Source organism: Acipenser ruthenus, chromosome 19, assembly GCF_902713425.1.
Source record: "Acipenser ruthenus chromosome 19, fAciRut3.2 maternal haplotype, whole genome shotgun sequence".
Classification (NCBI taxonomy): Eukaryota; Metazoa; Chordata; class Actinopteri; order Acipenseriformes; family Acipenseridae; genus Acipenser; species Acipenser ruthenus.
In genome coordinates, this window is record NC_081207.1 from 27,324,216 (window position 1) to 27,338,462 (window position 14,247).

General features: G+C 37.6%; 1 protein-coding gene across 1 annotated transcript in view; it reads right to left on the bottom strand.

Annotated features, from left to right (window-relative positions):
- Window positions 1–481: 481 nt before the first annotated feature.
- The window catches only part of LOC117424716 (A disintegrin and metalloproteinase with thrombospondin motifs 18-like), a 49,124-nt gene continuing 35,358 nt past the window's right edge, over window positions 482–14,247 (bottom strand). The window contains exons 19-23 of the mRNA XM_034041380.3: window positions 8,403–8,607; window positions 6,276–6,470; window positions 5,755–5,985; window positions 5,305–5,452; window positions 482–5,036 (exon numbers count right to left, since the gene is read on the bottom strand). Coding sequence (XP_033897271.3) covers window positions 4,918–5,036; window positions 5,305–5,452; window positions 5,755–5,985; window positions 6,276–6,470; window positions 8,403–8,607 — 898 coding nt within the window. The 3' untranslated portion in view covers window positions 482–4,917. The remainder of the gene's footprint in view (window positions 5,037–5,304; window positions 5,453–5,754; window positions 5,986–6,275; window positions 6,471–8,402; window positions 8,608–14,247) is intronic.

Below are 14,247 nucleotides of genomic sequence, written 5' to 3' on the forward strand. Positions count from 1 at the left end.
CAGATCAATTGACTGCAAATTTCAACCTGGGGCGCGAGCAGCCAGTTTCATCAAAAACGGTCTGCCGAGAACTCCACAGAGCGGGATACCATAGTGGCCCAACGCCCTATTAAGTGACTTTACATTGGTGTTTCCATTTTTTTTTTCACTACCTGTACACTGGTGCTCTTTCTAAAATAAAATGGATGTTGACCCCTTTTTCATTTCAAGAAAAAAAGTAAAACTGAAGCTTTTACTGCCGCAGTATCAGACAGTACATTACTTTTTGAAAGAGATTCCCTACCTGCATGCTTATGTCTGGTTTAGAGGACTTGCAGGTGTTCGGAGTAAAAGCATTCTTTCTGCTAACTAAGTGAGCCTTACAGCTGCTGACATTTTAAAAACAGGCAAGCCGAACTAAAAACAGACATCAGTATTGGGGTTTCAAAATAAAGCCAGAAGACTGAGAAATGACAGACATGGTATTTCATATGAACAGGAGCAAACTTCATTTAATTTTAAAGCTTGGAACGAGACAATGCATTGTACCACTCTGTGAGTAGCTTTATTCCCTTCTAAGGGAGAGCATCTCAAGCAGAGTTCACTTTTACAAAGGTTGGTTTAATAGTTAACATGTGATGTAAACTAAACAAACCGCATACTGTTTGGTATAATTTAAATATTAAACCTTTACCTCCTGGAACGTTCTCTCTCTCCAATGCTCCCAGGGTGTCCTTCTACATCATATATTGGACAATACAGCCCTTGAAAGCTCTTTAGCTCATGTGTATTGGCAATATGCGTGAAGGATTGTTTGGTATAGACAAGGGGATTTTTCTGATGCAATTTTTTGTTGCTACTTTGCTCTGGACAAAGTATATGTAAATAATGATTGGGGTCTAAGGGACAAACAGCTATTGAACAACTCAATCACGCAGTACATTTATATCTATAATTACGACATATATGAAAATTACGACATATATAAAAACAGTAATAAATGGCACACAACAGCTTGATGCAATGTTTGGTGTACTGTAAATGGTCATTCAGGGTTTGTACAATTATCAATCAGGAGCACGACAGTACATCACGGGCACTGGGAAGCTAGCAGATACAATACATTTATAAAACTGAGATCTTACTCTTCTGTTGAGAAGGGGAAACGCAGTGGTTGACAGAAAAGATAAAGCTTAAAATAGTGCTAACCAAGATTTTCAAATCCTTTTTTTTTATTTATTTTTTTTACCTCTTATTAGAACTATCAGTATTATCACAGCCCCCCTTTTTATTCTGTTTAGGTTTTTGCTTATATTTTATATTTTACATATAAAAATGAACAAAACATATGTCTCAGTATTCCAGCCTTCACAGGTGTCACCATTTGCATCTCCTTTTGTTTGTAATTACAGATCTTTAATTTGTACTTCACAGTAAACTCAAGAGTTTTATGAACTTAAATTATTTGTTTCCCCACTTTTTATAGACCAAATTCTCAGTCAGTAGCAGCAGTATATTCAAAAGCACTCAAGGGACTAGTAAAGTGCATTCAGTGTCATATAAATCAGTCTAGAGACTGGATTCAGACAAAAGGTTAATGCCACCAATCAGGTTTACAAAGTTGGGAGGTTTTAAGAGCCACTGATTCTAGAAAATGTGCTGCACATAGAAACCCAGTTCTGTCAAACAAAATTCTATCAGACTTGTAAATCACCTTCTAATCATAACACAGAGGTGACCATGGCATGTCTTTCATATGATTATCTTAGCATATGCTTGGTGGAAACTACCAGTCGAGTACTGGGAAAAGATATCTTTGTATTGGTAAGACTGCAGGAAAAGGTACAGTGTGACTAAGTGGACAGCTATGGCCAGAAGTTTTGCAGCACCTAGAATTTTAGGATTGACACATAATTTTAACTATGTGAATATAATTTAGATATTTTATTTAACATCATTTTATCAGAGAAACTACAAAAGTATATGGTAAAAGTCTACAGGAAGCCATAATAGTAGTACAGTATTTCATGTTAAATTTCGAAATGTCACATGTGATGCAAAACTTTTGGCTGTAGCTGTACATGCTCAAATCAGCACCATGCTCATCGAGAACCTACAATTAAAAATGAAATTGTTTCCAATTACAAAGTAGTTCACATTCAAGTGTTCTCTAGTACACATTCCACATTCCTCTTTTGAGACTAGTGTGTAGTGTTTGATGCTGCTATAACCTCAGCCAACCTCAGGCACTAGTGAGCTACTGAAATGCTACATGGGTGTCAGACTGATAGCATAACTGCTTCTTATTAAAATGTTAACAGTATATGGAAAACATCTGAGTATATTTTAGGGTGGGGTCAGCTTGCTGCATCAATAACACACTGCAAAAATAAGTTTGTTAACAATCCGGAATGGAAATTAGGTTTTGTGCCTTGTTTTATACGACTTACAACATAAACTAATTATATTTCACCAATAGGAGACAGCTGTGGTAAAATAAAAGCTTACTTGCATAGGTGATATATTATACTGTATACAGCTATGGCCAAAAGTTTAGCATCATCCTGCAGAATTATGTAATTTTGCTTCATAAAGTCGAATGAGACCTGCTAAACAATATTACATTAACATATTGAATTAGATACGGCTTTGTAGTTTTCCTTATACTTAAAGAAAAACGGAAGAATCTTGTAGTTTCTTTGATTACATGATGTTAAATAAAATATCTCAATTCTGTTCATACAGTGTATATATCTATATATATATATATATATATAATGTATTTTGTCTCAATCCTAAAATTCTAGGTGATGCAAAACTTTTGGCCATAGCTGTACACTGAGGAGCTGTAAGAAGTAGCGCTCTGTATACAGCAAGCAATTATTAAATTGCTCCACATGCTCAATGCAAAACATAAATTGTGAAAAAAACCATTAAGAAGACTTGAACATGAACCCCAGAAGAAAAACGACATCACTTACCAGACATCCAAACTATACATTTTAGAAAAATTGCTTTTTAAATGAATAATTCACACTGTTAGTATTGTTTCTCAGAGGGTAATTTAAGACACTATTCAGGTTTAAAGGGTGTTTTACCTTATATATTGTACATTACTGAATCAAGCCAGATATGTATATTTCTTCTATGTCATCTATTGCATTGACATGAGTTACATTCGCTGATGTGTAAACATGTCATAACATTTTATTATAAAAGTTTTAAAAATAATTAAATACGACACATAACAGTACATGGTGTTATTTTACAGCATATTGTGAAAAGACAAAAAAATACCCATTTAATCACAATAAATCATGTTGTTATAGGTATTGCCATTTATACAGGACCTTTACTCCAAACATAAGGAGACACTAAACATATCAATAAATTACTTTTTTTTCACAACAGGAGGATGTAGACCAACATACAAAACATGATCATCTTAAATGAGAAGAGCATAAAACATAAACTGGGAGAAAAACTAATTGCCAAGATCAAACAAAACGTTGCTGTGTCTGTTTCCCTATCATCACTCAACTTTAAGTAAAGATGATCATATATTAAATTGGCTGAAGAAAGACAAACTCCTAAACTTAACTGCACGCTGTACAACATTAATGCTGAGCTGGCTAATCCTGACTTCCAAAAATATCTTTAAAAACTAGTGGAGCTCAGCCCTGTCCAGTAAAAAGCAATTGTTGAGACTCCAGAAAATACAGTTGGATGAAGCCTGGCTTGTACTGCAGTTGGTCTGGATCGCTAGTGCTGTCAGCTTTTTTCCCCATAGCAGTTCCTTCCAAACATATGTGGCTAAAAGGCGACTACTCATATTGGGTAAGCATTGGGCATTAACATCCTATTTGACACAGTCGGAGAAGGCAATATCGAAATGTACAATATTTTTTAATGAAACAACATGAACAATGAAATAAGTAATTTAGGGGATTCATTGCTTGAACAGCATCTAATGAGGCAGAGTAGAATTTGACTGCTTCGTTGCGCAGACATGTGCATCTGATAGAGCATAACAACTTTGAATCCTGTAACCATCGTATTTCATATTTAAAATAAACTTGATAAATGAAAACATATGGACAGCCAAGTTGGACTGCAAAAAAAAAGTCTTGGTGACTGCGATAGTGACTCGTGTCTTCCGTTTGCAGCTGAAATCCATTTGTGACACAAAGCCAAGTATATCCTACCGTTGAACATTTTACTTTTGGCATGCTAAACTGTTGTTACTGTATGTATGTGTTTTAATGTTGTGTTACACGGCTCTTGTACATCATTGTTTCTCAATCAGCATTTTTTTCTGTGTATATAGTTATGTTACAAAAACAAGCACAACAAAAAATAAGTTACCTAATTAAGTGCATTTACACTTAGCAGTCATATACTGTAGAAATTACAAGTATTGGGTTGCAATAATCTGAAAACTGCCATTGAACATATACCCTGGATACTGCTGGATAATCCAAGACTTAACCTGTTCAGCAGAGGCAATTCATAAATGGTGTCTAAACATAACTGATCCACAGTGTGTTGTCTAAAGGAAAAGCCATTACATAAATATGTAGTGTTTACTTGTTAAAGGGTTTCAAAATCGTTCTTCTCAAAATAAAAGATGAAATCCTACATAGTCTCATATTTCCAGTTCTCAAACGTGCAGCAGGTCAATGAGTCACTGTGACAAATGCAAGCACCAGAAGAATTGCAAAAGCTGCACTATACCGCTATCATCCATAGCATTCCGTTAGAACCTGGTTTTGCATGGAGCAGTGTTTTGATAGGTGCAGCAGTCAAGTACTCCAGGACAAAGTCTGTGCTGCAGTCTACCATGTACTGCTTCCCCAACAGGTTTCCACACACATTGAATAAACTCCATACTGAAAAAAAGAGAATGGTTGGTGTGAATGTAGAATTAAATGTGATTCGCTACCGCATCTTCCTGGTACATGATTTGCAGCACTGCTGGCCATAGAATTTGTGGTTGCAGACACCATGCTGGGGGACCAGGTGGCACCAGCTGAAGAAGTCAATGCAGGACGGATCATCTATAGGAAACAACAATTAATTAATATAATTGACTACATGTCCTTCCCTTTAAATTCTTAATTTACTAAATAGATCTAATAGAACAAAGCCAGCTATTAAGCACATTTTCTAATTGAATGCTACGTTAATATCTCAGTCAAAGACACTACTGTACGGTTTCATCATATCACTGCAAGCGAAAATCCCATTTATAACCAATGTGTAGGAGAAACAGCATCTAAAGTGAATGCATATCAACTGCAATGGCCATGTATCATGTGGTAATACCTTTCCTCTTGGGTGCTGGACAGAAGTTGGTGTTGCAGGCTCTGGAGGTGGTAGGTCTCTGGTGATGCTGACACCCACCTGATGGTCTGCCCTGCCTAAGACACTGCACACTCCGCGTCTGCACCCCTCCTCCACAGGACACTGTGCACTGCACACAGACAGTCACGTCAGACTGAGACTAAAACATGACACACTGTAGCATCTGACACTTTTAATTACTGTTATGCCCCAAGCCTATAGAACTCAATTGCCAAAGATTGATGCTGACTTTAAAAAACTCTCCCAGGGTTACTGCTGTTCTGACACCTTTTCAGATGTACAGTTTTACAGCTGTACAGCGATTATGAGATACTTGGATTGAAGATGCAGAAACCTGTGCAATTGCATAAGTATTTATCCTCTGCTGAGCTAAAAAAAATATTTACCATAGACATCCAATTGTTTTTATACCTGTTGCCATGGGGATGAATACCATCCTGACACAACCATACTGATGGTCCTTTCTGGAGGAGGTCTTGGGCCTGAGCAGGAACCCTTGTTACAGGCTTGCTCCAGTTCCACAATGGGCTTCTGTAAGTTACGACATCTTCTCTGGGGGAATTCAATGTATTTGCCGTGAGCGTCTTTCTCACTACACTTCAGTTCCCTTTTCTGAACCCCTGGACCACAGCTTGTTGAACACTGAAATTAAAATAATGGATTTTAAAAAATGATTTCCAATCAATCAATCAATCAATCAATTAATTTCAATTAACATTTCATATCCTTTTTTTTGGAATACAGGAAACTGGATTCGTTACCTATTACTTATGACACCACCCACATATGTAATATTTCTGACCCCTATGCAATGATGACCTCTTTCTTGGCTAGACTACAGTATTTTCCGACATCTACAATAGTTAAATCTTCTCTTGCTAATTTCTTATTACAAATGCAATTTGTGGGTCTCGTCATTTCTATAGCAATACCTCGCTCCATGCTGATGTCACCCACTCCAGTCTGTCATTTTTCGGGCAGCGTCTCAGCACACATGTCTCCTGGGCTTTGGGCTTCTGATCTCGGGTGCACATGCTATCCGGAAGGATGCTGGGCTTGTTTGACAGATTGGTGCTACTGCAGTAGACACTGCGTTTCTTCAGACCTCTTCCACAAGTCTTAGAACACTATAAAAGAGCATAACTGTTACACTTAACCCCCTTTAGAACTGAAAACACATATCTGTCAACATCTTCCCAGGAACGAATATGTCTTTTGCGAACACAATGAGTTATTTTGTAAAAATGTTATGGACATGTTCCTAAATTTGATCCCATTTTCAAACAGCCACCACATTTGTATTTTAATGTCTGTCCCCAGTTTAATTAGTTTACCCAGCATTTTGTTAAACCATGAAATAACAACAAAGAGCATGTTATGTATGACCACGTTACGAAACATTGTCGTAAAATGTGGTAAACAGGGTGTGGTTGTGGTACCAATATAACAAGCATTGTCTGGCTAAGGTATGGTATAGTATACCATACAGGGTAGACCATGTTAGTAGTTAATGCTTTAACCATGAAAAAAACAAACATAATGTAACATAAAAATATATATATTTTGTATGTTTCAAAGTCCTTTGTTTTCCCTTTTAAACACCATCACCCCTTTTTAACAAAGAGAACATCTCAACACATCAACTTCAACAGCATTACCACAACTGGAATTTGCAGGGCTTCAGCACCAAAGCCACTGATCAATAGCTATTTAATGTCAGGATCATGACTGCTTGTATGGGTATGGTGAGAGTGGTCATTATTTGGCCACTGGTCCAGGCTGTTAAGGGGAGAAGAAGAAGCCACCACCCTCTGAAAGAGGAACTGATCTGGCGATGCCAGCTCAGCAGGGTGGACCGTGGTGAAGCCACGTCCTCCCACCCTCATCAAGGGGACTGCCTGCATTAAGGTGGAAGTTGGGACGATTTATATTACATACGATCTGATGAGAGAGAAATTATTCAATAATCCAAATGAGAGAGCAATCATTCAATAATCCATTCCCGAATTTCAGCCTAAGCTTCTAATGTATGTGGCTGGTACACAACTGTAACCAAAATCCGTTTATGCACAAGTTTATTGCTTAGCATTATATATGGTATGTGATCTACCGTATAAAGTATCGGTAACTTTACAAAGACTAACTGGAAGCAGGTTTAACTGTGTTATTGTAATTTCATTATTTCAATTCACATTGAAAAAATTAGATACTGCACTTCCTTTGACATTTTTCTTCCTCAAAACTAACACACATGTCTGCCAGTGAAAGAAAATCCAGTCATGAAAAGCCAATGATGTCATGCTTCCTTTTATTTTTTAACATAAGTCTTTGGCTGCTGACAGATTAACCTTATAAACCATCCAAATGGAGATCTCTGTCACCAGTGACTAAGATTAATAGCTCTGTCACACTATGCAGCACCTTACAAAACTCACATTATAGAAATCATGGCATAGCCTACGAATATTAGGAACACAGAAAGCATACTATATTAATAATATGTTAGTAACACTAGCCTACTGACTGATGTTCCTTGCTCCTTGAATTTCATTAACTTCTCTATCTGAGATAGTCTGTCAATTAGACAAATGTTTCCTTCCCTCCAACTAAAAATGATACTGTTTAGTTAAGGGATTTAGAAAATATAGAAATCAGTCTTGGCATATTAAATACTGTTTCATTAACAACATTTTAAATGAATGGAACTGTCCTTTATAAAATATTTAAATTACAATTACAGTTCTCATCTGATCAAGTTCATCTTTGCAGATCCTCATATAAACAACAGATGGCAGCGCAGCAGTTCATGAACAGCTCAATATGCAAACCAAAAAATAAATAAATAAAAAGAACACAGATTCTAATGCCATTCAGGACCAAAACTGAAGTAAACTCTTGTGATCAATTCTGTCATTTTATTTAGAGTAATTATACACACACACACACACACACACACACACACACGTAAAACGACTGACTTTCACTTACAGAATCTTGACTGAAAGACTGACCAATTTCATACTTTATATTACAGGGTCTGAATATTCCTCCATATTTACCTCAGACCAGGCTCCTGCACTCCACTCAGGTAGACACGCTTTGTTGTTGCAGGGCTGTCCCTGGGCGGGCGTCATCACAGGACACAGAGAATGCGCTACCACCTCCTCTCGCTTGAAGGCCACCTTCCGGAGACACTGGATTTGACGGGACTGCTGTCCCAGTCCACAGGATTTGCTGCAAGTGCTCCATTCCCCTGCCGACCAGCTGTAAAGTCAGCACAATTCGATTTAATTCCCATCCCCCTCACCTTATTTTCCAAATTTTCAGCTTGAGAAGCGATTCAGCCCTTGGCTGCTACACTAAATAGTGCATTTTCTTTTTACAGAGATGAGCGAATGTAAAATCCACTGTTACTTTTAAAAATGCTTTACTTACGATGAAAGTGAAACATGCTTTTCAAATGAATACCTGAATCACTAATTTGAAAGTGCTTAGCTCTTAACCCACAGTGTAATCATAGCACCAGAAGCCTTTCTCAGAGTAACTGCTCAGCTCATCTAAAAGGATATTCTGATTGACAGAACTTGATGTTCCACTGAAGCAAGACAGAACAACTTTCAGCAACAATTATCAGAAGTATTCAGCACACATGTTAAAGAATGTATTTAACCATAGTTCGCTTTTACATTACTGTGAAAATAAATATATGCATGTGTATGTATGCAGGCATGCATGCATGTGTACTTATTTTAATGTCAGAATAAATCATGTGTGTGAGGCATTACACATGCCAAGTAGGCTCAGAAAACATGGGAGAAAAAAGTGAATACTTTTCAATTTTGCAGGCTGCCACTTAGCATTAAAGATAGCTCCAACATTTGGAATATGGGAGCCTTGGCCTCAGATAAAAGCTGAACCAAAATAAAGTTTGTTTGGGCAGGAAGATTACTGTAAATTAGTATTCAGACAATAGTGTGGCTATATATGCAGACATAAAAAAAACTGCTGAAGGAGGGGTCATGTGGCACTTTCCAAAAGGATCCCTACCTCTGTCCTTTTCAGGACCCGCCACATAATTGGCTATTTGGATTTCGTGTCCTTTAAATCAACTTACAAATTTGAAGGGAAACACAAAACTGCTGTTTGGGAAACTAACGTTACGTGAACTGTATTGGAAACAGCAGAATCAACTAAACCAGTAGAGTTGGTACAGGGCAGGGGACGTTTATTTTTCCTTTGTGATATAAATACATATATAAATATATAATTGGAGAAGTGGAAAACTGACTGTCAAGCTTCACTGCAACCCAATTTTGGTTATACCATAATGTGTATGTGTGTGTGTGTGTGGAGACACATCCAATTAGTGTATCCAAGGAGTATCATTTTATTTTTTTATCAGTGTGTATATTATTAAATATCGCAATAAGTTTATTGTAGGTTGATGGTGTAAATCTTCTTAATGTAATAAATAGATAAAAATGTATTTATCGCCAATTGTAACTTGTAACTGCCCCACTTTCAACGATAGTTTCAGAATAAAGGGTCTGTAATGTGTATCGATTGTTATTTCTAATGGGGGAGACCCCTTGTTGCAATAGTTTATCTGAGGGAAAACGGTAATTGACTGTACAGCTGCAATGCGATAAAATCAAATTCAAGCTCACAATTAAGAACCAGGGATACTGCAAAACCATTTAAACGTTTACAATTATCTTTTTGATGACATTTTCAGTTTCCAGATACAGTTATCCCCCTCCCTATCCCTCATTTTTTTTATCTCCTCTGGTCCACAGAATACAGAATCCTGTGGCTCTTACAAGTGAAAGATCACAGTGTCTGGGCTGAAGCAGTGCTGGGGATTCTTGGCTGGCTAGACTGATCCTGTCTCTCTGCGATTTAAATCCTTTTGCTACAATAAAACACGGATAGACCTGTCAGCACTACAGATATTTGCTGGAAAGATAAGCAAGGGGCTTTTCTTGAGTGTGTGTTTTTATATATGGGTGGACTACAGTTCAGTGTGAATTTTTATTAATACAGTGTACTGGTATAGTGGGGTATTCTTGAGAAATGCAGTACAATTTGTTTTTGGAAGTAACCCTCTTTATTTTGCACCCTAATTTACAATTTGAATTTTTTTTGCAATTTGAATTTGTTTGGACACTTTAATTTATATTCTGGAACAGGCCTGAGATTGTGTTCCACAGTTACAGTAAAATACTTTCCGGCTGGCTAACTCATAGCAAAAGTACACACACCTTCAAACTACAGTAAATGACACAAAAAGTAATTGGCCTGGACATTTTGGCTTCATTATACCCTTTCTGCAAAAAAAAGACTAAAGTCTCAGTGGGGCTATCCTGTTAAATAACATTTGAGATAACATTTAAAATCTATTGTCAGGTCTACAGAACAGCACAGCGATAAAGATAATGCACGCAGTAAGGGAAACCATTCTTAACTGCCAAAAGAAAGCTTGATGTCTTTAGTGCTAAAGTGTCAACAGCAACAACAAAAAAAGAAAAATCACATAAAAGATTTTCCATGCAGACATACCTTAGAGGGGTTGTGAAGTGTAATGCAGTAAACTCTCTGGCTTAACCCTAAAAACCTGGTTATTATACAGGACTATATGTGTCCTACAACATTTCTTATGAAGCATCACGTGTCTAGTGTTCAATATGCTCTCAATTAGAGGTGTATCCTACAGAGCCACTAACAATGCTAGCAGCATTTTAATGGTAATGACATGGTAGTTTGACATGGTATAAAGCTGTCAGTTATTTTGGGAAATACAAACCAAATCTACAACGTACGTTCTACGATATGCCACCCTTAATCCATGGGCCTTGATCTTCTGGAGATGCCTGCTGTCGTCTGCATTTTATGATGTAGCTAGCAAGAGTGAGATACCCTTAAACTATATGTATTACCTATTAAAAAATTAACGTGCTGTGACAGAGAACGAATGAATCCTCGTCAACAATCTCCCTCCCGACCTGTGAGGGCGCTGTATAACAGGAACAGAGTGCCCCAGAATGGATGGTTTGGCAGTTCATTCCAGGGTCAGTCGGAAGCCGTACATTCAGGAAGGGGGTGGGGCCACGATACCAGAAGTCAGCGCCTTAATGCAGTAGGCGATGTGTCAGTCACGGATTGGAGGTGACGTGATTGGCCACCAAAAGAGGTCGTGATGGAGAGTATTTAGGGGAAGTGGCCCCAGTGATCTGTTCCTTGGTTTATGGTTAAACTACAAGGACCAGAGAGAGAGAATTTAAAAGTACTGTGAGTGTTTTGTGTTTTGTTTGTCAGCTAATTGAAATTCTTTGTTTCTCTAGACGGTTAACACGAACCAGGAGCTGTCACTACATGCCAGCACCAAACCCCGGACTACACTGCACCGTTGCTACATCTGTGTTTATCTTTTCACCGCACACCTGCACTAGAGCACCCAATGTCAGGAGACGTGTCTGTGTTTGTGTTGCGTGTAATTTCAGGGTCTTATTTTTCAGGACTGTAACCCTCCTTGTGCACAGCGCAATACACATTATTGTGTAGAGCTTGTGCTTATTATTTAAAGTGTTGTTAACACGCAACCCAGCAGGAAATAAACAGCTGTTAATTGTGAACTGTCTTGTGTTTGTCTGTTCCGGAGTACTGCAACATCACTACCCCTGCGCACTACAAGCCAATCATTCACACGTGGGTATTCCCTGACCAGTTCCCAGTGGAATTTTTCACAAAGTGCTTAGACAGTTCGAGTGAACAGAGACATTTTATTTACACTGAATTTTCATGCTGATGCTAATTGCTTTTCTCTTTCCAGCCATGCTTGCTGTTGCAGTCAGTGATTTTTTTTTCAAACTGTAAACCCGACACTGCGTACAGGGATTAAATAGTCAAGGTACAGTACAGGGGTAATCGCTCAGTAACAAGGTGCAAACAGCTGATTGATCGATCTGTTAAGCTTTTACTACAGTAAAGTGCTGCCTTTTGCATTTAAATACATGTGAATGGCACGGTAACAAGGTGAAAACAGCTGATTGGTGGATTAGTACGAGCGATTACTACAGCTGAGTTTTCCAGAAATATACGGCATGCTTAACACAGTATAAACAATGCCTTTGTTATTGAAATCAATGGGAATGGCAAATGGCAAACGCTATTTGTCCGATATAAACAGCTGCCCTAAATAAGCCTGTACGGTGTAAGTGGTGGATACTGTACTACCAACATAGACATTGGCAAGCATTGTTTTTCAGCACCGAGTTCTGTCAGCACTGACTCATCCTATACCCACAGTCTCCTGGCTAGCTGATGTCTGGAGGATATGTAAATCCTGATGGCTGGGTGGAAAAAACATGCCGCAGGGACCAGAGTTATCCACTGAGTCTCTTTGTTTCCATTCGGAGACTTAACATAAAAACTGCTGCTGATCTACTTTGCTGCTCAGTGGTAAAGAAATTCAGCATTAGATATGAAGAACAGATACAAAGATAGATGCTAATGTTTGATGTGATGCTCAAGTCTGTCCTTCCATGTACAATAACAGTTAATGTTTCCACCGGGTGGATCATTTTGCTTTGAGTAATAAAATAAAAGTAAATAAACAGACTGCAGACTCTGCTGTACTGACCTCAGTCCTGGTCACAGAGAATGAATGCCTTGATTCATCATATCTGTCTCAATTGCTACATTACGCGATCAGAGGTTGCAAGCCTTTTGCAGCTTTTGAAAATAAAGGCTTTTGGAGCTCTTTTCCACCCTCAGTTAGATTTGCTGACTGTTCAAGACAAGTTGCACATGCCTGAGGGTATTTCGAACTTTATTTCTTAAGTTTTAATAAACTGGGCATAATATTATTTTCTTTTTTTATTATGCTTTTAGCTTTTGCTTGTTAAAGTGCTAATGAACACCATACATCTATGGCCAAAAGTTTTGAATCACCCTATAGAATAAAAAAATGTTGCTTTATAAAGTCGAATGAAACCTGCTGAATAATGTTACGTTAACATATTGAATTACATACCGCTTAGTACCATTCCATATACTTAACGAAAAACTGACAAAAATTTACGTGACATTTCGAAATCTAACATGAAATACTCTACTACTATTATGGCTTCCGGTAGACTTTTGCAATATCATTTAGTAGTTTCTTTGATTACATGATGTTAAATAAAAGATCTCAGTTATGGTCAAATAAAATTCTAGGTGATGCAAAACTTTTGGCCATAGCTATAGATAAACGTCTGCTGTAGGTCACATGTCTCATTGCAGCTAGACCAATGGAGTGAGTTTGAAATACAATCTATAAAGTGATCAGGTAGCAGTGAAGCAAAAAAACTCTTCATTATCAGTACCTTTGAAATACAGTATCTGTATATTCCATATAAAAAATACCATACGAAAAAATGTTCTACTGTGCTTTTGCCCTAGTATACTACAGTAAACTAAAACAGTGGTCTTCTTACTCCATTGAAGCAGCCTGTGTGCAAACGTAGCCCACATTCCATTGTGATCCACAGGATCATCAGCTTTTTTTGTGTAAATATGAGTACAGCTGGAAATGGCTCAAGGCCTGAAGCAGATGAATTCAATTTGTCCGGGCTTGTAATAGGTCTTAAACATATTTAATTTAAATCAGGTTAAAGGAAATCAGATCACCCTGCCTTCTGTTAATCTCTAAAGTGTATGTTTTGATGTAAGTGTATAACTGGGGTTTAAAATGTAATTTTAAAGTAATATCACAACTGGGAAGAAACACTGTCTCTGAATAATGTTTCAGAACTTTTTTTTTCTACAGCTAACATGACCATTCATTGTCTTCTGACAATCAAAATGATATATTTCTAATAAAAATAAACTGCACAAAACAGCAAACAAGGAAGATGTAAACTT